The sequence below is a fragment of the Pleurodeles waltl genome, chromosome 3_1, assembly GCF_031143425.1.
Source record: "Pleurodeles waltl isolate 20211129_DDA chromosome 3_1, aPleWal1.hap1.20221129, whole genome shotgun sequence".
NCBI lineage: Eukaryota > Metazoa > Chordata > Amphibia > Caudata > Salamandridae > Pleurodeles > Pleurodeles waltl.
In genome coordinates, this window is record NC_090440.1 from 1,902,966,401 (window position 1) to 1,902,991,092 (window position 24,692).

The 24,692-nt window shown below is 46.6% G+C and overlaps 1 protein-coding gene across 3 annotated transcripts in view; it reads left to right on the forward strand.

Moving 5' to 3' along the window:
- ALS2 (alsin Rho guanine nucleotide exchange factor ALS2) overlaps nucleotides 1–24,692 on the forward strand; it is an 895,474-nt gene that overhangs the window by 420,697 nt on the left and 450,085 nt on the right. For all 3 annotated transcript variants that reach the window (XM_069226056.1, XM_069226055.1, XM_069226057.1), the window contains one exon: nucleotides 23,831–23,896. In XM_069226056.1, coding sequence (XP_069082157.1) covers nucleotides 23,831–23,896 — 66 coding nt within the window. The remainder of the gene's footprint in view (nucleotides 1–23,830; nucleotides 23,897–24,692) is intronic.

A 24,692-nucleotide genomic window follows, 5' to 3' on the forward strand; every position in this document is an offset into this window, starting at 1 on the left:
TCATGCCAGACCTGCAGAAAAGCAGTGAAGTGTAAATATAACATGCAGAGTCCTGCATTGTGTCATCATGCATAAGTTGGACAGTATCATTGTTGTAGCACTGATGCAGTCCCTATGAAGCCAGTGCCAGCAGAAGCTGTCCCGTCATGAGCTGCCCTGACTAAATATACTCTAGCTTACTCATTAGTAATGTGCCTATCCCCAATCTTAGATATAAGAATAAATACATTTCGTATTTGTTAATAAAATGTGTAAATTTTGTGTTGGTGGCAATTTAAAATAATATGACTCAGCATTTTTAACATAGTGCCCAGAAAAATATGTAAACTTTTCAGAATAAGTTTTGGAACTTCCTTGTGGTGGAGTCAGACAATGTTCCAGTTGTGTATAATTAACAGCAGTCTTCGGGGTACTTGCTCTGTGGATGAAATGGTGCCCATAATAATTATAGCAAAACATATCACCATCATTCACTTTAGATTGGTATACTTCTTCGTTTTCAAATACAGTGTAATACTGTAATTCAGTCATCATAGAATCAACTGTTTTCACATCCCAAACATCAGCAACAACTCCAGGTATTATTATATCGTTGATTGAAAGTTTAAACACATATGGTATTTGAATGACCTCTGTAGGGCCATATATATCAAATGTTACTTTATCCCATACAAGCCCTCATTACAATCCTGGCGGTTGGTGGAATAGTGGAGGTATAATCGCCAACAGGCTGGCGGTACCTACCTCCACTATTATGACACTGGCAGTTTGGCCAAAGCCAAACCGCCAATGTACCACACCGACCGCCACAGCGGTAATGACCGCTGGGCTGGAGAGTTCATTCTCCAGCTCGGCGGTCGTCACTAGGCCGCCCATGGCATTATGACCCCACCCACTGCCATGGTTTCAGTGGTTTCGGTACCGCTACTGAAACCATGGCAGTAGGCACTATCAGTGCCAGGGAATTCCTTCCCAGGCACTGATAGGGGTCTCCCCCGCCCTCTCCATCTCTCTCTCCTGAACCCCCGCACATTTACACACATGCATACACACCCATACACACATTCACCCACGCATTCATACATGCTCACAGCAACACTCACAAAAATGCATCTAGGCACACACGCAATCTCACGACACAACATGCACGTACACTCACACCCACTCATGCACACACGCATTACACACGCATGCACGCATTCACAGTCACACACCCCCTCACTCACGCACACAACACCCCCCTCTCCTGTCAGAGAACCCGACTTACCTGCTTGCAGGGGGTCCTCCGTCAGGAGACGGGATGCTGCGCTACTCCCAGCAGTAGCGTTTGCCAGCAAAACACCACCAGGCCGTATCATGGCACATGATACAGTAGGCGGTGATTTGCTGGCGTGGCGCTGCTGGCAGCAGCCCCACCTTACCGCCGTCCACTACCATGACCGTTGTTGGAATTCCGCCAGCCTTCTGCCAGTATTCCGTCTACGGTCATAATGCCATGGATGGTCGGTAGCCACGGCGACGGTATGTTGGTGGCCGTCGCCATGGCGGTACACGGCATTTGCCGCCAATGTCATAATGAGAGCCACAATCCCCTCAGGAATTGGTATAGCGGAAATGTTCACAAAAGACAGGTCTCTGCAGGCGTTATGAGAAAAAAAATGTGGTTTGAGGATTTCATCCACCAGTTCAACTGTCAATTTTTCCAGAAGAAAATGACCACGTATTTCCTAAAAGAATGTTATAACAAACCCAATCCAAAGTAGGAAAGCCAATACAGTCAACGAAAGCCACAGATAGTTCCATGGAAGAATGAAATAGGTTGTCTTAAGCCAAGTTGTCAGCTTACGTGTTGTTGACAATTCAGGTGTTGAAGAGGTGAATGAGTCCGAAACATCGTCGTTGATGTCGGCCAAGTATCCAGAAGGAGTTCATGCAAAAACTGGAGCTGTGTTAGTAGGTGGAGTGGATATTTCCCGCAGTAGCTCAGAATAAATGGCACCATCCGTCTTTGTTGAAGTTGTCAAATTGATCAGTCATTTCTGTACTATTTGATGTCAGTGGAACTAATGCAAGATCATATTCCATCCTCCCAAAGCTCGGAGAGGTGTCAATGTTGCTGTTTACAACTTGTAGAGGAACTTCTTAACCAGTAGTGAGAGGGATTCAGGAACTACAGGTTGTTCCTTTCGGTCGGCTGTGCAGGATCGGCCACATGGTGTAGTTTGACATTGTCGATGGAGACAAAACGATTTTCTTTGGCACCTGCCAATGGTGGTAGAATGACAGTTCTGGTACTGTGTAGTCCCAAGACTGGGACTGGTGCACGATAAGAAGGTCCAGATTCCCTTTTCATAGCAACCTTTTCACGTACTAGATCCCCAACTTTAGGAATCCAGCCTGTAGGCATTACAGGTAGATTCTTCATTCCTGTGGAGGCAGCACTGGCAGAAGCGTTGTCGTCACAGAACTATTGCAAATCCTGTAAGACAGTGGCACGTTAATTTATGTCAAAGGGTGTTTCTGCCTCCTCCACGCCAGGACCATCAAGATCCAGAACATACATTTGAGTTCCGAACAGGCACTCATATGAAGTACAGCCCCCCTGGGACCTTCTAGGCAGATTGTTAAGTGCTCTCTGGACTCCATACAGGTGGTTAAGCCAACTACGACCAATACCTAAGACTCTGGCTGTTAAGGATTGCTTTAAATCACAGTTTAATTGCTCCATGACACTATTTCCCTCGGGATGAAATGGAGACGGGTACTGGAGTTGGCCCCTCAACAAAGCCATGGTGTCCCTGAATGCCCTTGAGGTGAAAGCAGGGCCCTGGTCCGAGTGGAAAGGCGCAACTGCATATGTACCGATAAAGACTCGCAAATCTTTAATAGCAGTCCAAGCGTCAGCCGAGCGTTGTGGCCACACCCACAAAAATCGGGAGCAGGAGCCAACACCGACTAGAATGTATTTGAATGCTCTATCCGGTGTCAGGGGACCGCAATGGTCCAAGTACACACATTGTAAAGGTTTGTTTGAAATTAGGAGCGGTGTCTGCGACGGGCGTTTAGCAGTGGAAACTTTAATTAGTTGGCAGATGTCACAACAAAGGACATACTGCTTGGCCTCTTTATATAAGCCTGGCCACCAACAACGGGCTTGTAACAATGATATTGTAGCTGCCACACCAGCATGGGCAGATACTACCCCTTCAAGCGCTCCTTTAATCAACTCTGGTCTTTGTTGGGAATATCTGCACCCCTACGCCTGGTATCTTAACCTCTGCATTTAGGCAGCCTCCCATTCCGTAGCAATATCTAGCAGGAAATGCTTTTGGATAAGGCGTACCATCAGCCGTAGCTTTCACGGCAGCCAATATGTCTTTGTTCGGTTTCGCACTTAAGCGGGTTACTGCAGCAACAGTGGCTGTAGCAACTGCTGACTTTGCGGCTTCATCAGCCAGTGTATTCCCAGCCACATGTATTCAAACGCGCTGGTGTCCAAGTGTCTGTACAACATGAACATTTGGTAGCGTTTCCTTCAGATCCTCTACTTCCCCCACAGTAATCTGTGTTTAATGGTGTTACCTTTAGAGTCTCTGAGCCCATTAAGTAATGAAGGTATTTATTGAAGGACTGGACACAATAGTACGAATCACAAACAATCAGTGTTAGCTGTGCAAGATCCGTATGTTCCATCACCAGAGCATTTAGCTCTGCTAGCTGTGCCGTGCAGTCCCCTAGGGTTTGCATGTATGTATGTTGGGGACAAAATTTATTGTCCTTCATGTAGCCACTTACGACTGCGCAAGCAGCGGAGTATTGATGCTTTGTGACAATTGCAGGTTGTGCAGAGCCATCAGTGTACATGACGCATTGATACTGATAAATAGGCAGTGTGTTTGCAGGAACTGGGTATTCTAGTTCATACTGCAAAAATTCTTGAGTAAGTGTAGTCTACATCAGTGGCCCATTGTATCCAACGTGGATGTAATGCTTTAGGAACGCTGGCTTTTGTGACAGCCTCACGGGCTAGGATGGGAGAAACAAACGATAATGCATTTGCCCTGGGCTAGAGGTCTTTCTTTAATGACAGCCATCTGTACAGCAGTGATAATTTTCTCAGTAAGAGCAAAGCGTTGTTCTGCTGCTGAGTACAGATGTGATTTGTATGCAATCCGGACGGTCTCACCCTCATTAAAGGTTACATAGGTGAAACCAATGGCACCAGCAATTACTCTGATGACCAAGTGTGTTTTATTGTCCTTTGTGTGTAGATGTTGCGCTGCAAGTATGTCTGTCTGCAGGTCTCTGAGAATGTGTGTGTGTTCGACTGTCCAAAATGTACTTGAAAAGTCAGGACGGATTAAGTCATATAAAGGTTTTATGCGTGTTGCATAATCTGGAATGTAAGTTCTGCCAAAATTTATGAAACCCAATAGAGATTGGAGTTTTTTAATCATAGCTGGAGGTTGTAATTGTGCGCATTTTTCTAAGAATTGTGGCGCTAGGCTCTTTCCATCACTCGATAGCTCACAGGACTCTGAGGAAGGCTATTTTTGTTCTTTTGACGTTGAATTTGTAGCCAAATTCAACAAATCCCACAACAATGCGGGCTACCCATCTTAAATGTTACAGCAATTCATCGTCTGTGAGGTAGATATTGTCTAAATAGGACAATGCCTTTGGGTCAGTGTCGTGCAAAATTGCAGTCACACGAGCTGCGAACAGTCCTGGACTGTTTTTGTACCCCTCGGGTAAACGACAGAATTCTTTTGGGAGCCTAGTGCACTGAAACTTCTTAAGTCTCTACTCTCAGGCGCTATATTCTGGCAGAAGAAACCATTGAAAATGTCCAGTGTTGTTTTGTATTTTTTGCACACTATATTGTTCATCAGTTCTGTGCTATGTGAGTTTTGTATCACATATGTGCGTGTAGGACTTTTTAAATGTCTGTAGTCTAAGACTGTTCGGTATGAATGGTCCGGTTTAGCTAGTGGGAATAACTGGTTATTCATTGGGGAGACAAAGGGTTCAATTACGTCTTGGTACTCCAGTTGTGTGAGAATTTCTCTCACGGGTGCTTTTGCATCATGTTTTATTGGATACTGAAGTTGAGGTTGGGGTTGATTTTTAATAGGAATTACATGGTAGGGGGAATCTTTGTCCCATCCTATGGGGTTGCGATATAACGCGGGTGCCTGCACCAATGCCCAATCGATGGCGTAGGATTCCGCGAGTTCCTCCGGAACAAGGGGCGAGAAAGATTGTCTAATAACATCTTCCCCATATAGGCAGGTACGGACAAAATCAGGTGGCCAATCTTGTTCGGCCAACAAAACATCATATATGTTCACCACGCGATCCCAAAGGATTGCGTCTATTGTGCATTCAATGTCTCCTTCTAACTGTAGCGTTACCTTATACACCCTATCAGGCATGGAGACACGCATGTCCACAGTTTATACTTGTAGAAAGTCATCAGTTGCTTTCACCTCCAGATGCTCTAGAAGACTCCGTCAAACTATTGTGACCCCTGATGCGCTGTCTAGCAGCGCTAGTGCCCACTTCCTGTTCTTCAAGAGGACCCTCTTCTTGAGTCGCATGTCAAACTGCAACTGCTGTCACCTTTTCCTTTTTAAATTGTGGTTTTTGTTGTGGAGGTTTCTCTTCCTTTTTAACAGAAACCTCTGATGAGTGTTGTGATTCCTGTTTCGGTTTCACATACTCTGTTCTTCGCTCTGACCGCCCACCTCTTTCACTGCGTTTTTCCGATGAGTCCTGAAAGGAATGAGATTGACGTGTATCAGTATATTGATATCTATCAGGCGTTTTTATATTATCTCTGTTTCTGAGATTATATCTATTCTGTGGGGTCTCGGTACCCGGAAATGCTCCCCTTTCATTTTTTAGGAGTTTGTTGTTGTGTATCCCAGCGTTTCTTGTTACCCTCAGGAGCTTGCTTGGAAAAATCTTTATTAGATTTGCCATGAAATTGTGGTTTAGTTGGTCTAGCCCCTAGACTATCTCGACCAATGCTAGAATAGGTCTTTGCGATAATCTTTGGCAGCTCACGTTCTTGATCCTGTTGAGGAACATCCCAGAGCTGCATGCGCACTGCTAGTGCAACCACTTCCCCTTTAAGATTACTTAAAATAATTGAGGAAACTGTGGCAAAGTTACCCATTAATTGCATCCCCAAGTCTAGGGCTGTGGCAGCCCTGTATTCATCCTGAATTTGTTTCAACACTTCCAGCAAGTTGGCAAGTGTCGGTGTACCGTGTGTGGTAGTATAGACCGCGGCAAATACCATGCCCCAGGTATTACAGTTATCTACTGTGGGGACAAATGGCAAGCACATCGTTAGAATTCTATGTGTATCCTGAGGTCCCGTGCTTCCAGTGCATTTATTTTTTGAGCTAACCAAAACGGATTTTCGCCTTGTTTGGCAGGTACGTTACCCATGATCGAATGTACAGTCGCAGGATTAATGCATGGCGTTACTGCATGTGTTTGCGCTGGAGCAGCATATGCTGGGTTTGTATTCAATGTCTGTATTACAAATTGTACTAAACGTCTGTATAGTGCAGTCAGCTCAGTATATAAGTGATGGACTTCAGCTACTGCTAAGTTTGCTACTGCAGGGTGAGGTGTACAAGTGGCCAATAAAGGCCAGGTAGGACCATCATTACTTAGAGGACCTAATCTAACTGGTAAAATCGTGTGGGGTAGGGCGCCATCAAGCCAAGTATTTTGTTCTTGATAAGATAAAGGTATCTCTAGATATGCGTAAGCTCTGTATTGTCCAGGTACATTTGCAAGTGTATAGTGATGAAATGTATTTGTGTTCCCATCAACTGCTGGAAATGTGACCCAAGAATAAGAGTTCTGTTCTATAAGCTGCATCTGCGTCAACAACAAATGTGACTGGACCCCCCGGACCACTAGGCCATTTGCCAATAAATGTGCAGTAAGGGGCCGTCTCATATTGACTGCAATTGGTACCTGCTGCAGATTCGCCATATTAGATGGTAGTTTTGTTCAGAGATAAGTACACCAAATGGGGATTTTCCTTTTAGGGTTCAAGCTTAAACAACCTCCAGCATCAGATAGGTGTTCCCTATTTAGCTGAGGAGGAAATCCTCAATACTACGGACATCTCCCAATATTGTACTGAGGTGTCTTTGTATATAGTAAGACAGAGATACTCAGGAGGACCCGAAAATTATAGCCTGACCAAACGTTGGCGGTGCCATGTCGCGTAGGCTCTCATTATTCTAATGAGACTACTGGATTTTGAGTGGTAGAATCACCTGCGGTGTGGGAGACTGAGTCTGACCCGCTACAGGTGACACCTGTCGCTCCAATCCGGGGTTTCCTCCGGCTAACTAGCAGTACTTCATCTCCACCCAAGGGTGGGATGATTGAGCAGCCGAGCGCATGACATAATTGATTTCTCAGGGAAACCGTGGTCACTCAGGTCTCATCCGTTTCTCTCAGTTACATTAGTCTCACATACACAATGACAAACAGAGGCAATATAGGTTTCAACAATGCTTTAATAAAGCGACTGCATCTTAGATAGCAAGGCATGGACTGCAGTCCCTAGGACGATACAGCATGACAAGATTAAAATTGTGACAAGGAGAGTAAAGCATAGAAATAATGCTACCATATTGTCACTAGAGTCAATAGAATAATTCCTACCAAGGCTATAATGGAGGATAGTGTGTTGAGCTCTAATTTGCCCTTCAGGTTCCCCTGGGAAGACATCACCCCCCATACCTGAGCAAAGCCCCGAAGTCTGCATAGGCAGCTGTAGCGAAGCAATCAGCATACAGTTGTGGTTCTCTGGCTGGAATCTCCCTCTAATGTGTAAGGGACAGGGAAGTGTTTTTATAATGAAACAGCTGATGTTCTGAGAAAATGTCCCTACGTAAGGATGTGTGTTTTCTATGAATGCCAGAGACAAAACTCTATACCACATTCACTGGCAACCTATCTTACTGCAGCCATGGAAGAAGCACAGAGTGAACAAGAATGTCTTGTTTGAGAACAGAGGGCTGGCCTAGACGAAAACAGTTAGATTGAGAGAACATAAAACGAGACCGTAAAAGTGGCTATTGTAATAATAATTAAACAAAACCGAATAAAATATATCTAGGTTAAAGTGCACAGCAGCAGGCCTAGTATGTTAAAATAACGTGCATGGAGCTTTAACTAAAATGGCTACACAACACTGTAATCTGTATGTACGGTTACATTGTGGATTTACCACACTAGAGTCTGAATGAATTCAGAGATTCAAAGGATACTCGATAAAAAGCGAATGACTCTGGGGAAAGGTGACTATTCTACACAATACCCTTAATTTGGTCCATGTACAGCACATCATGACCCATAAACATGAGGGAATTCACACTAAGGGGAACTGTGCAGCAGACTTGGCTTCAAAGCCATACAAACCATCAAGGTAGCTTTTGTAACTTTTTTGTAAACTTTTCTAAGCCTTTGTATTTTGATTTCACTTGACATTTTAGTGAGGTTTGTTTTCCCTTAATTTCCCAACAGGATTTGTTTTCTGCTTTCACAGAATGTCTTGACTATCTGTGAAATACCCTCCCTGTGGTGTGAACGGTGCTCAGAGGGGCCCAAATGATCTCTGCATGCCTGAAGATCATGTTAATCAGAAGTGCAAGTACTGCCAGCCCAGTAGGACTGTGAAGAACAGCTTGACTATACAAGAAGATCAGTGCAAGTGACTATAATCAGCCTAAGTAAGATCTGACTAGTGAGGAAAAAGGGCTCCTTCTACCAAGGCTTGGTATTCAGTCACAAGAGGGTCTCCAAGAGGGACGATTGAGAAGAAACGAGAAAATGGAAGGAGGTGTAGACCCATGTCGACATTTTGACATTGAGAAAAAGCACATTAGTGACATGGTCGTTCTCTAAAGCAGATATGCTACTGAGACGCTTGCCGTTGAAGCACTATCCACTGTCGACACATGGGTCAACTTCAAAGACCCCTGACCTTTCACCATTAATGACAATCATTCAGTGTTGAAAATGTTGAGTAGATTGTTACACCCATTTAATGTTAGCACCCACCAGCTGAAGTAGAGGAGGCTGCCGGATACCTCTGATTCACAGTGCTCACATGCTTACTGTATTGAGTTATTTACAAAGCCGCCATGACCAGCACCACCACTTATCTGGCAGGCAGGCTCACCATCTCTCATAGTTACTCAGCACACCTGAAGCCAGGACACCATCACACTTCAGACTAAGAAGTAGCTTCAGTGGCCAGGCTCACCCTCAAACCCCCACCCTGCATTCACATCACCTTGCATCTCGCCCCCACTCCCAATTTACACCCCTGAACATCAGGTCCCTCCTCAGTTCTTAAATACTGTAGGAATGCCCGGTGGAGTCTCTCAGCCTACATCCAGGTCTTCACTATTGTGGTCTTCCTCAAGGTAAGGGCGACCCATTCCTGTAGCCATGTTGCTGTTAACATGAGACAGAGCCAAGCAGAAGGTGCCCCCTGGAAGGAGCCCTAAGGAGAAAAAAGCCCTCATGCAAAAAACCTTTGAGGTGGTGGGGAGGCTTCGGAGCCTGCTAGGCAGAATGGACTAGACTTGGCTGCACAAGACGCGAGTGAGAAACCAGAAAAATCCACATCTGACAGGATGCGTTAAACAGGAGCTGGAGAGCGAGGCAGGAACCTGGAGGAAAAGGAGAAGTAAAACCAGGAGGCAGGATGGAATAACACCAGGGAACTCCCAAGAGAGGGACAGGAGCAAGGAAATACAATGAAGAACTGCTCGAAGCAATGCGACGCAAGGAGCAGGGTGCTCCCTCCCCTTTTATAGACCAAAAAATTACTTCAAGCTGGCAACTTCCATATTGGAGAAAAAAAATAAGAAAAAAAGTGTCAGCGATTTTGGACACAAGTAGCAAAAGGCTTTCTCCCCCAGCCATCTTGGACGCAAGAAGCAGAGTGCTCCCTCCCCTTTTATAGACAAAAAAAAGCCACCCTCCATCTTTGAAGGAGAGGAAGCAAAGTGATAGTCATCTTAGACTGGGAAAATGAGCAGAGCAGAGTAGAGTGCTGCCTCCCCTTTAATAGACCAAAAAAAAACATAAAATTATGTCAAGCCAGCCACCCTCAATCTTGGATGGAGAGGAAGAGGAAGAAAAGTGACAGTAATCTTGGATATAATGTGCAGAGGGCTCTCTCTGCCCAGAAATCTTGGATGTAAGGAGCAGAGGGTTCCCTCCCCTTTAATAGCCCCCAAACAAACCAAGACAATTATATCAAAAAAGAAGAGGCAAACAAGTGGCAGCCATTTTGTATTGGGAAAATATACCTTCCCAGAGGCCTCTACTGAGGAACTCTGATAAGAAGGAGTCCAGTTAGTTGGAGACGCTGCCTTTGTCTCAGGAGGAAGACATCTTCCATTGAAAAGACCCTTGGGAGAAGGCTGCACCAGTGGGCGAGCTGCCGAAACTCACGTTTGCAGAGGAAAGGGGCTGCCTGCTGGTTTGGAAACCACCCCGCACTCGGAATGCAGAGGAGGCATTGTATCCTGCACCTGAGGTGGAATCAGAGAAGACCAGTGGGTGGGAAAGGTGCCCACCACAGCAACAGCACAGGATACCCTCCCCAGTGAGCTGCGCTCTATACAAATACACATAACATAACAGAAAGAAAAGATAAAACAGCAGGCCTTCTGTGCACCCAGAATCTGGAACAACATCCCTGCATCTATCAGGATCGCCAAACACTTTTCCAGTTTAGGAAAGCGCTAAAGACACACCTCTTTAAAGAACACTACATCACAATGCATTACCAGTCCACAAACACGCTACCTCTGCTACAATTTGCTGACTTTATCCTTGTCTTTGATCCTGTATGGTGCTCCTCTACCTTTTGGGTAGGTTTTCACTTTAGAAGTTCTATATGTATACATTCATATATGCGGTATATGCAGTATATGCCACTGTGATAAAGGCTACTAGTTATACTGACTTGCTAAGCAGGTAAGACTGATTTCTTTGAGATTGCCTCTAGCCAGAATTACCCTGTGAAGACACAGAAGACTACCCAGACGCTGTCCATGATGGAATATTTACTTGAACCAAGTGATCAATGCTGCTGTTGATTTCCTCTGTCTTAGCAGCACACAATTATTGCCATGGTCTGGCAATGATGTAAAATGCTTGGCTCCGTCTGACCTGTCTGAAACCAGAGGTGCAACAAAGCATTTTTAATATTCCTTCGGAATAGCATTCTGTTTTGATCACATGCAGATAACGAGATGAAGTACATGAAAACCAAAACAAAAGCTCTATAGGTCTCAAGAAGAAGTTCTATTTCCCACACAGGGGTTCAAACTCCTCTTTGCACCCAGCATCAACTTCAACATTTGCAACAGATACAGATATATCTGATAGAGATTTCTAGTTGCAGATTCCTTACCTTAGAATTTCCCCTGGCGTCAGACTGGATCCGGAGATTTTTCTTCGAGCAATATCCTCGCGCGTCGGCAGGTGGCGTTGGTCGACTCCGCGGGCGTCGTTGCCGCTGTGGTCACTGTGATGACTTGGGGAGTAGTATATAGACGCCACCCTCGCGCAGTGACGTCAGTTCCTTTCTTTCCGTGCCACGTGCTGATCCGGAGAAGAGCTACCCTGGCTATTTTTTGGCTGAATCCAACCGTTTTGTCGACTTTTATCTGTGAAACTTTGGTGCGTCGAGGATGTCCCCGAAGACCGGGTTCAAGCCATGCGAGGACTGTTATCGACAGTGTCTGTGATGGATCCTCATCGGGTTTGTCTGTGGTGTCTCGAACGCGACTGTGACCCAAATCGTACTACGAGTGCCTACTCCGCGTAGGTGCTGGTCTTGCTCGAGAGGAAGGTCTCGAGATCGGTTGCGGAGTCATCACCACTCATCTTCTAAATCCTCGGATCAAGGTAAGAAGAAGAAGAAGTCGAAGAAGTCCCATTGTTCTCCGACTTGCCCCGTCGCTCAGCCGACGTGACGCGGGAAGAGCGTCCACGCACAAGGCCCCCGTCCTCGGAGCCTGCGTCTGGGTCGGCTCCTCACTTCCCCGAGTTTCCCGGAGCGACCCCGCCCCATGTAACGAGTTTTCTGAGGCCATGCGCTTCATATTTGGGTAGTCCGACCTCGATACGGCACCTTTGGGGCCAAGGGGTGCGGCTGAGGGGCCTTCAGGTTCCGCGCCGTCAGCTTCGACCCCGGCCACCGAGGTCACCTCCGGATCCGTGCACAGATCCGCACCGGTGCTAGTCGCACCCTTGAGACCTTCCCCGGCGCCAGGTGCATTATCTACGCTCTCAACGTCGGTGGTGCCCACTTTTGATGGTGACCCAATTCTTATCCCCGACGACTCGGAGTTGGAGCGGCGTCGCCCGATGCTGCCTTTGGCTTCGATGGAGCTTATTCGCACCAGGTCGGATTCTGACCCTTTTTCTTATGGATACGAATATGGGGAGGAATTGAATGGGTCCCTGGACCCTTATGAATACCAGGTTGACCCTGCTATGGACTGAGCTCAGGAATTGGGCAAAGCCAGTGGTCTGGATACTTCTCCTGACGCTGGCATGGTGTTTCCTTCTGCTGTGGCTACGGGGAGGGAGCAACTTATGGTATGGTGGTCAGTGGGGCAGCTGTGGTCCCTTGGTCTCGAGCACTGTTGAGGTCAGGTCTAATCTCCTGACGGAGGTGCTTCAGCCTGGGGCTTCTACTTCAGAACCCCTTTTGCCGTTTAATGAGGCCCTCATCGATGTCCTTTTGGGTACATGGTCCAAACCCAACACATGGGCTCCTGTGAATAGGACTATCACACACTGCCATCGGCCCACTCCAAACGACCCTAAACTCCTGTCCCAACACCCCACGCCTGAGAGTCTCGTTATGCAGGCTTCCTCTTCTTCAGGCGCATTCCCTTCCTCACCCCCGGATAGGGAATCCAAAAGGCTGGAACAGTTTGGCAAGAAGTTGTTTTCTTCCTCTAGTCTTGCGCTGCGTTCTGTGAACACCCCATGCCTTTTGGGCTGCTATAACCACTCTTTGTGGGATACGGTTGCGCAAGTCCTGCTGCAGATACCGGAGAAGGCCCGTGCTATTGTCTCCCAAGCTGTGACCGATGGGTGAGATGCGGCAAAGTTCACAATCCATTGTGGGCTGGACACAACCAAGTCTCTGGGCAAATAGGTTGCTATGACGGTGGCCTTACAACGCCACGCCTGTTTACACACTTCTGGTTTTTCGGGGGATGTCCAACAGTCACTCATGGACATGCCCTTTGATGGCTCGTGTCTCTTTGGAGGACTCGGCCTTGGAGAGATTCAAGGTTCCGGGGCTACGGCTCAGTCCCTCGGTCTTTCCTCTACCCCTCGCTCACCACAGTCCGCTTTTAGCCACGGAAGGGGCTCCCTGTGGCGTCCTCCACCCAGCCACCGTGCCTCGCACGCTGTTCAGCCTATGCGTGGCCTGAGAGACGCGGAATCCCACGTGGCCGTGGGACAGGGAACTAGAGGTCTGCCCAGTCCCTCTCTGCCCCGCTGCAGCCTCCAAACCCTCCGTCCCTTCACTCCCGTCCAGTTGGTGGCAGGATTCGCCATCACCTGCCCCACTTGGAAAATATCATCACGGATAGGTGGGTTTTGCAGATCGTTCGAAAGGGCTACTCCCTCCCTTTCGAATCTGCTCCACCACCCATGCCACCGTCCTTCAGTCACCTTCAGAGGATCATTTGACGCTTCTCCGCCAGGAATTCGCAGCTCTCTTGGCCAAGGGAGCTATAAAAAAGGTCCCTGTGCCAGAAGTAGGTCGTGGTTGTTATTCCCGCTACTTTCTGATACCAAAAAAGGACAAGGGCTTACGTCCTATCCTACACCTTCCGGACCTAAACTACTTCCTCAAGAAGGATAAATTCAAAATGCTCAACTTGGCTCAGGTTCTGTCTGCCTTGGACCCAGGAGACTAGATGATAGCGTTGGACTTGCAGGATGCTTATTTCCACATCCCCATCCTGCCTGCCCACAGACGTTACCTACGATTCGTGATAGGTCACAAGCACTTTCAGTTTACCGTGCTCCCCTTCGGCCTTACCAGCACCCCTCGGGTGTTCACAAAAGTGATGGCGGTGGTTGCATCTCATCTGCACAGGTTAGGGGTCTCAGTCTTCCCCTACCTCGATGACTGGCTGTTGAAGGCTGATTCGCCCATGAAAGTCGTCTCCCACCTTAAGACTACAGCCAACCTCCTGCACACGCTGGAGTTCACCATAAACGTGCCGAAGTCACACCTGACTCCCTCTCAGTCGCTCCCTTTCAGTGGAGCGGTTCTGGACACAGTGCAGTTTCGGGCCCGAAAAATGAGTCCAAGACATTCAGGCTATGATTCCGTTCTTTCAGCCTTGGTCTTGGGTTTCAGTCAGACTGACTCTGAGGCTCCTGGGTCTCATGGCCTCCTGCATCCTGCTAGTGACACATGCCAGATGGTATATGTGGGCTCTACAGTGGGACCTAAAGTTCCAGTGGGCACAGCATCAAGAGAATCTCTCCAACTTGGTCCAGATCTTGGAGGGGGCTGCGAAAGACCTGCTGGAGGAGGCTGGCCTGGCTTGTAGTGGGTAACAAGGAGTACTTACACTCTGTACCAGGTCCAGTTATCCCTTATTAGTGTAGAAGAGGTGTTTCTAGCAGCTTAGGCTGATAGAAGGTAGCTATAGCAGAGCAGCTTAGGCTGAACTAGGAGACATGCAAAGCTCCTACTATACCACTGGTGTCATATGCACAATATCATAAGAAAACACAATACACAGATATACTAAAAATAAAGGTACTTTATTTTTATGACAATATGCCAAAAGTATCTCAGTGAGTACCCTCAGTATGAGGATGCCAAATATACACAAGATATATGTACACAATACCAAAATTATACAGTAATAGCAAAAGGAAGTAATGCAAGCCAAGTAAAGTTACAGTAGATTGCAATAGGAGCACATAGGTATAGGGGCAACACAAACCATATACTCCAAAAGTGAAATGCGAACCACGAATGGACCCCAAACCTATGTGAGCTTGTAGAGGGTCGCTTGGACTGTAAGGAAACAGTGAGGGTTAGAAAAATAGCCCACCCCAAGACCCTGAAAAGTAGGTGTAAAGTGCACCTATAACCCCCAGAGAGCACAGAAGCCGTGATAGGGGGATTCTGCAAGGCAGACCAACACCAGCAAAGCAACAACAGTGGATTTCCGGACCTGTGAAACAAGGGGACCAAGTCCAAGAGTCGCGACAATGTCGAGAGAGGGCAGATGCCCAGGAAATGCCAGCTAAGGGTGCAAGGAAGCTGCCACCGGGTGGAGGAAGCTTGGTGTTCTGCAAGAACGAAGAGGACTAGGAACTTCCCCTTTGGAGGATGGATGTCCCACGTCGTGAAGAAGCTTGCAGAGGTGTTCCCACGCAGAAAGACCACAAACAAGCCTTGCTAGCTGCAAGGGTCGTGGTTAGGGTTTTTGGATGCTGCTGTGGCCCAGGAGGGACCAGCATGTCGCCACTTGGATGAGGAGACAGAGTGGGCGCCCAGCAAGTCAGGGAGCCCTCACAAAAGCAGGCAGCACCCGCAGAAGTACCGGAACAGGCACTTGGAAGAGGAGTGAACCAGAGTCCACCCGAAGTCAGAAAAGGGAGTCCCACAACGCCGGAGGACAACTCAGAAGGTTGTGCACTGCAGGTTAGAGTGTCGGGGACCCAGGCTTGGCTGTGCACGAAGGAAATCCTGGAAGAGGGCACAGGAGCCAGAGCAGCTGCAAATCACACGGTACCCAGCAATGCAGTCTAGCGTGGGGAGGCAAGGACTTACCTCCACCAAACTTGGACTGAAGAGTCACTGGACTGTGGGAGTCACTTGGACAGAGTTGCTGAGTTCCAGGGACCACGCTCGTCGTGCTGAGATCCAGAGGACCGGTGATGCAGTCTTTTGTTGCCTGCGGTTGCAGGGGGAAGATTCCGTCGACCCACGGGAGATTTCTTCAGAGCTCCTTGTGCAAGAAGGAGTCAGGCTACCCCCAGAGCATGCACCACCTGGAAACAGTCGAGAAAGCCGGCAGGATGAAGCGATACAAGGTTGCAGTAGTCGTCTTTGCTACTTTGTTGCGGTTTTGCAGGCATCCTGAGCAGTCAGCGGTCGATCCTTTGGCAGAAGGTGAAGAGAGAAATTCAGAGGAACTCTGGTGAGCTCTTGCATTCGGTATCTGAAGAATTCCCCAAAGCAGAGACCCTAAATAGCCAGAAAAGGAGGTTTGGCTACCTAGGAAGGAGGATAGGCTAGTAACACAGGTAAGAGCCTATCAGAAGGAGTCTCTGATGTCACTTGCTGGCCCTGGCCACTCAGAGCAGTCCAGTGTGCCAGCACACCTCTGAATCCAAGATGGCAGAGGTCTGGGGCACGCTGGAGGAGCTCTGGGCACCTCCCCTGGGAGGTGCAGGTCGGGGGAGTAGTCACTCCCCTTTCCTTTGTCCAGTTTTGCGCCAGAGCAGGGCTGGTGGATCCCTGAACCAGTGTAGACTGGCTTATGCAGAGATGGGCACCATCTGTTCCCATCAAAGCATTTCCAGAGGCTGGGGGAGGCTACTCCTCCCCAGCCCTGACACCTTTTTTCAAAGGGATAGGGTGTAACACCCTCTCTCTGAGGAAGTCCTTTGTTCTGCCTTCCTGGGCCAGGCCTGGCTGGACCCCAGGAGGGCAGAAACCTGTCTGAGGGGTTGGTAGCAGCAGCAGCTGCAGTGAAACCCCGGGAAAGGTAGTTTGGCAGTACCCGGGTCTGTGCTAGAGACTCGGGTGATCATGGAATTGTCTCCCCAATGCCAGAATGGCATTGGGGTGACAATTCCATGATCTTAGACATGTCACATGGCCATGTTCGGGGTTACCATTGTGACGCTATACATAGGTTGTGACCTATGTATAGTGCACGCGTGAAATGGTGTCCCCGCACTCACAAAGTCCGGGGAATTTGCCCTGAACGATGTTGGGGCACCTTGGCTAGTGCCAGGGTGCCCACACACTAAGTAACTTTGCACCCAACCTTCACCAGGTGAAGGTTAGACATATAGGTGACTTATAAGTTACTTAAGTGCAGTGGTAAATGGCTGTGAAATAATGTGGACGTTATTTCGCTCAGGCTGCAGTGGCAGGCTTGTGTAAGAATTGTCAGAGCTCCCTATGGGTGGCAAAAGAAATGCTGCAGCCCATAGGGATCTCCTGGAACCCCAATACCCTGGGTACCTCAGTACCATATACTAGGGAATTATAAGGGTGTTCCAGTATGCCAATGTGAATTGGTGAAATTGGTCACTAGCCTGTTAGTGACAATTTGGAAAGCAGAGAGAGCATAACCACTGAGGTTCTGGTTAGGAGAGCCTCAGTGAGACAGTTAGTCATCACACAGGGAACACATACAGGGCACACTTATGAGCACTGGGGCCCTGGCTGGCAGGGTCCCAGTGACACATACACTAAAACAACATATATACAGTGAAATATGGGGGTAACATGCCAGGCAAGATGGTACTTTCCTACACCTGCAGTGGTGGCTTTCGAATCTGCATTGGGTCCACAGCAGATCCCTCTCCCTTCCCCAACCAGATCTGTCTATAGTGACAGATGCAGCACTTCTGGGTGGGGGCGGGCACATGGGAGAGGCTGAGATCAGAGGACTCTGGTCTCCGGCAGAGTCTGGGCTCCATATCAGTCTGATGGAGCTCCAGGCGGTCAGGCTTCCGTTGAAAGCATTCCTTCCCTCTCTCAAAAGGAAAGTGGTGCAGGTGTTCACAGACAATACTACCGCCATGTGGTACTCCAACAAACAGGGCGGAGTGGGGTCCTGGACCCTTTGTCAGGAGGCACTACACCTCTTGACCTGGCTGGAACATCACGGCATTACCCTGATGGTTTAACATCTGGCAGGCTCCCTCAACGCCAGAGCGGACTAACTCAGCTGTCGATGCACAGCCGATCACGAATGGCGTCTCCATCCGGAGGTGGCGCAAGGTCTCTTTCACCAGTGGGGAGAGCCTTGGTTAGATCTGTTCGCCTCCGCAGGGAACGTGCAACATCAGCTGTTTTGTGCGTTGGAGTTTCAAAGGAGGCACTCGATCAGAGACACTTTTAGTTTTGAGTGGAACTCCGGCCTCCTTTACGCCTATACCTCTTCTGCTCAGAGTCCTCAAGAAAATCATGAACGACCGGGCCCAAGTCATCTTGGTGGCACCGGACTGGGCACTTAGAGTATGGTATCTAGAGCTATTGAGCATGTCCATCGATCCTCCACTCAGACTGCCTCTTCAGGCAGAGCTTCTGTCGCAGCAACAGGGGACGGTTCTTCACCTGAACCTGTCCAACCTCCGCTTTCATGTGTGGAGATTGCGCAGTACCAGTTGGCGGCTTTTGCCCTTCCACCCGAAGTTTACAATGTTATCTTGGCAGCCAGGCGTCCTTCAACCAAAACTGTAAACGCCTGTCGTTGGAATACATTTGTGGCATGGTGTACCAACAAATCTGTTGATCCCCTTTCCGCCCCTCTATCTGAGGTTCTTCTGTTCATTTTTTCTTTGGCCCAGCAGGGCTCTGCTCTGGGCACCCTTAAAGGGTATTTATCTTCCATTTCAGCCTTTCTTAGGCTACCTGATCAGCCTTCACTCTTTAAATCTCCTATTGTGAGTAGATTCCTAAAAGGGCTCACCTGTTTATTTCCTCCCACTCCATTTATCATGCCTCAGTGGGACCTTAATCTTATACTTACTTACTTGATGTGTACCTCCTTTGAGCCAATGCATAATTGTCCCTTGCGGCTCCTCACCTTCAAAACTATCTTTCTGGTCGCTATCACCTCTGCTCGCAGGGTGAGTGAGCTTCAGGCCCTTTCCTCAAAACCTACATACTTGTCTGTGCACCCTGACAAAGTTGTGTTGCACACTAGGACTTCCTATCTTCCTAAGGTGGTTACACCCTCTCATGTAGGCCAGTCCATCACTCTGCCTCCTTTCTACGCACCCCCACATCCTTCCCATGAGGAGGAGAGACTCCACCGTCTGGACCCAAAAAGAGCGTTGGCGTTCTACCTCAATCATACTAAAGATTTCCGGGTGAACGATCAACTCTTCGTTGGGTATGTAGGTGCGAAAAAAGGGAAGGTGGTGCAAAAGCGAGCCATTTCTCGATGGGTGCTTCTTTGCATCAAAATGTGCTACGCTTTGGCCATAAAGCAACCTCCTGAAGGCTTGTGTGCTCATTCCACCTGAGCAACTGCTGCTTCCACTGCGTTAGTACGCGGAGTTTTTGTCCTGGATATCTGCCAGGCAGCTACGTGGGCGTCCCTGCACACGTTTGCCAAGCACTACTGCCTGGACAGTCAGGTCCATCGGGACGGCTATTTTGGTAGTTCGTGCCTGAAGGACTTCCTAGTATGATCTTGGTTCGCAGCCATCACTGAGGAAGGCATTGCTTGGGTATCTATTCTAAGGTAAGGAATCTGCAACTAGAAGTCTCTATCAGATGTACAAGTTACTTACCTTCGGTAACTAAATATCTGGTACATATTCTAGTTGCAGATTTTTACCTCCCACCCATCCTCCCCACTTGCAAACTGATTTCTGGGACAGGGATTCCCCCTTTCAGGTCCTTATCTCTGGCGCACCAATCTCAGTGTTCTTAGTGGCTCTTCGCTTTGGCGTGGAAAGTCGTTAAAAGAAACTGACATTACTGCACAAGGGCGGCATCTATATGCTACACCTGACGTCATCACGGTGACCACGACGCCACTGACGCCCGTGGAGTCGGCCAATGCCACCTGCCGACGCGCAAGGGTATTGCTTGAAGAAAAATCTCCGGATCCAGTCTGGCGCCTGGGGGAAATTCTAAGGTAAGGAATCTGCAACTAGAATGTGTCTCCACCAGATATTTCCTTACCGAAGGTAAGTAACTTGTACATCACTAGTACAAATCTAACAAAGAAAGAGGAGCCTAGCCACCATCAGTGGCCACAGAAAAGCCTTGTGCAAAATAGTGATTTCTTCCTTCACCCTCTTCTATTACCGACTCTGGTTGAGGGAAGCATCTTGTTTCACCTGAAAGAGTGCAAAAACATAGTAAATGGATGGGTGCTGAATAATTTACAGAATGACTCCTCACTAAAGATCAAGGGCCAGATGTAGCAAAGGATTTGCGCGTCGCAAACGGCGAAAATCGCTGTTTGCGAGGCGCAAATGCCTCTTTGCTATGCAGAAATGCATATTGCGAGTCGGGACCGACTCGCAGTATGCATTTCAGAATCGCAAATAGGAAGGGGTGTTCCCTTCCTATTTGCGATTCGGAGTGGAATGCAATACCATTTGCGACCGCATATGCGGTCGCAAAGGGTATCGCAGTTACCATCCACTTCAAGTGGATGGTAACCCACTCGCAAATTGGAAGGGGTCCCCATGGGACCCCTTCCAGTTTGTGAATGGACCCAAAACATTTTTTCAGGGCAGGTAGTGGTCCAAGGGACCACTGCCTGCCCTGAAAAAATACCGAAACTAAAGGTTTCGTTTTTTTTTTTAAGTGCAGCTCGTTTTCCTTTAAGGAAAACGGGCTACACTTAAAAAAGAAAAAATGCTTTATTGATAAAGCAGTCACTAACATGGAGGTCTGCTGACGACAGCAGGCCTCCATGTTTGCGAGTGCCTAGACTCGCTATGGGGCCGCAATTTGCGACCCACCTCATGAATATTAATGAGGTGGGTCATTGCGACCCCATAGCGAGTCGCAGACGGTGTCTGATACACCGTTCTGCATACCAATTTGCGGCTTGCAAATTGCGAGTCGCAGGGACTCGCAATTTGCAAGTCGCAAATTGGCATTTTCCTGCATCCGGCCCCAAATCCCTTCCTCAAACATTCCTCCAAAAAGATCTTCCCATTACCATCAGGAGCAGCTTCAACAAAGTGAATGCTTTATTGGGGAAAAACGAGCAGTAGAAGAAAAAAGGAAAGGACATTTATACCTGTTACTTTCTGGTTTGAAATGGGCCCAGTAAATAATTCAGGCTAAATCGCACTCTCTCAAGACTGTAAACAAATGGATAAAAAGAGAAACATTCAGGATGCTAGATTTACCCAAATTGTTTTCTGAACAACATCGAGGGGAATTGAAAGTTTGGCATGGACCTGCAGTGTGCATATATTCAGATTCTAACTGTGACAAAGCATTGGAAATTCCTGAAGCTCTTTGTGTGCTCAAATTGTCCACCAACAGAGTGTTTTTACATTCAGCCTGAAGTCTGCAACAAGAACCTTTTCCAAATGTATGGTAGTGGTTGCACCAACCCAGATGCAGCAGAAAGTATTATTGAGATGACTAGCTGATCAAAGCTGCCACACCACAACAGGGTATATCCCACTGTCAGGTGCCTCTCTGTTCTTTTTCATCTGTTTTTGCTAGTCAGCTAGGTAATGTCACCACCAGTTCTAGTCCAGTCAAGTCCATTCACTACTTAGGTGACATAGTGGATACTCAGATCACACAAGTATATTTTGTGGTGGAGAGAGTATCGTCTGTCCATTGAAAGTGTTTCAAACAACTAAAGGCAGTTAATTGGACCACTTGTAAGAAATTGTCTGCAATAGGATAAACAAATCCCTGCATTATTAGTAGTTCATGCTTGACTGTACATGAGGGTTCGTCAGCAATGCTTAGAGGACCATTGGTGACAGTACACAGGCCACCTAAAAGACAAGCTCATTCATGCTCAAACTACAGTTTAGTCATTCCTCTGCTTTGTTATGTTATGTGTACTTGTAAAGCTCTCATCTCACCCAGAAGATCAGATTTAACAACATTTATAGTTCGATTATGTAAAATCATCGCAATACAATATAACAAAAGAATAATTTTTCAATAATTTAATGAAAAGAATGAAAACATCTGCTTAACTAGTGACGGTTATTTAGGAAAGTGTAGTGGCAAAATCAAAGTTCAAAATATACAACTAAGTGCTATAGTTGAATTGGTTACACTCAATGCTTCACCACACTCTATACTATTAGAAGATGAGAGGTGATTGAGAGTTTGTATCACATAGGTGACCAGTCATCTCAAAAATTTGTTATAACAATTCCATTGAGAGGAACAGAGGAAGATAGGCAATCATCTCTGAAACAAATGACAATAAATGAGAAAAGTGCAAATGTCATTCAAGATTTGTTAGGTTATTACGTTAACTTTGAAGGTTTGTTTTCAGCTGTGCTGTTGGCTGGTTAAAGAAATTAGTCTGCATAAATTATGGTAGACAGTGGGCATATGAAAAATGTGTAAGAAAGCCTAGGGGAGGAAGGACTTTTGCAAGCAGTGGAACATTTGATAGACTACCTGGTGAGTGTAATGAACTTCGGTGCCCTAAACTCCTCTGAGTTGTCAAAATCCTGGAGCCCCCTGTGTGACTTAAGTAGCGCTACTAATAAAAACAATCTGCTTCTTTTGATATCTAATTTAGAGATAGGAGTGAGCCTGGGTGATCATGGGGTTCATACCTATTAGGGTAGGAGGTAGCGAACAGTGAATATGTAGATCACTTTTTGTTGGCGTTTCTCTTATTTGTCACCATATTTTATGTATTGGCTTGTTTCCTATTACCATATACTAATGTTTATGTCAATGTAAGATTGAACAGAAGTGATTGAAATTATTAATTCAGCACTTTACTACCCAGCTTCTCTCAAGTAGGCACACAAATTTCTGACAGACCCAAAAAACACATTTAAAAACGTTAATCTTAATATATTCATTGCCTGCTGCCTTTCACATGTTGGATTCCAAGTTCTCCTTCAAAGCATTTGTTAGTCAGTTGTTTGAGAATGGTTGAATCTTTGACAGCTTCTTTAACTCCGCTTCCCATCTTTAGAAGGGAATAACATGCGTACTGGTGAATTTGTAATAGTGACATATTCTGATACCTGAGCATTTGAGCAATATTTGAAAAACAAGTCATCATCATTATTACTGTTATGACATGCTTACACCACTCTTAACAGCCTTTAAAGCAGGGCCAAATTAGCACGTCTTGTCAGAGCTTTTTTCCAGCTGATGTAAATTCTTGGCTTCCCTCAATATAGTGTGTGCCTTGTGCTGAGGATGATTAATTTAAGATAAGGCTGACTTGGAGTGTCACCACATTTCTACTAGATGGGAGATGTGCTGAAACATAGGGACTAGTATTGAGGAAGATAACCATATCACATTTCAGTGAGACTCATGATGATAATTACTTTAAAAAAGACTATACATGGGGAAATAATGCTTAAAGTATAGATAGATAAAACACAGAAAAAGTGCAGTGCAGTGATGTCCATCATAGTTCCATGAGGGTCAGATTGCCTGGATATCTACGTAAACCCTTTAACCACAAAAAGTGTAAATGAAATAATTTTTCCTAGGCTGTTTTTATCCTGAAAACCTGTCATAGATCACACTCTCCTGAATCTTCATTGGTCACCTGAGTTAATGACTTACACTAGTTTGTAATTTATTGCAAAGAGGTGTACAGATTTCAGCTAAATGCTGTTTTTTAAAACATGAGCTGTGTTTAAAAATGCCATTTGTATCCCTAATACACAGTTTTATTTTTGACATTTTAATGCTATCCAAGGACATCACATGTGCAGCAGGCCCATTACTTTCTAATCCATGGATGCATAACAAAAGTAATTTTCCGAGCCTGCTGCAGATGCATTGATGTTGTCTCTTTCTTCTGTTCAATAGGTATTCCTTTTCCGTCTCAAGCTTTCTGGTGATGGGTGGATTCCTGCTTCTTTCTAAACCAGCGTTGTAAGTGAATCATTGTCCTGGAAATGTGCAAACCGCGGACCAGAATCTGAGGTTCCATGTGTGATTAATCCCTTAAACCAAATTTCAGGCTTTGTCATAGATATGCTAGTAGATATTCCAGTTGGGGGCAATGGAAAGCCTACATGCACAAAACAGGACTACTATGTTTGATGTAAGTGATTTGCAGTGTATCATTTGCAGAGTGTGAATTTGCAAGTGCTCATACATGTAGTGAGAGACTTTGGAAGATGGGTATATAGCAATATTTTTGATGGCAAACATGTTATTAACTAATTCAAAGGTGCCTTGAGAACTTGAACCCTTTGCAGAGCACCCTCAAAGATTTGGGTAGAAGAAAGTAATGTTTAGGTCTGGCTTAATAGCATAGCTGTTTGTTTACCCGCTGTTAATAGTGCTTTAAAAGACAGTGTGGGCTTTGGCCCCTCCCAGGGTCTCAAATGAGGGCATACAAAAATATTAATGTGAGCATTTAACTTGGATGCAGTAAAACACGTGCAGATACAAAATAATCACAGCATTTAAATAACAACAAGCAGAAAAAGTGCAATACATCAACATCCCCATTGATGAAGCATGACACTCATCTGATGACTCAGATCCTCCCCACAACCCCCTCCCCAATTCCCCTGAAATCAAACCCTCCCACTCTTCCCCCCCCCTCCAATGGTCCAGGTCTGCTTGCCCATCCCGACATACTGCCTGTTCTGTTTCCTTTTCTGATTCTTTTAGGAACTGCATACTCCACTTGTATACATGTATATCTAGGGAGCTGCTA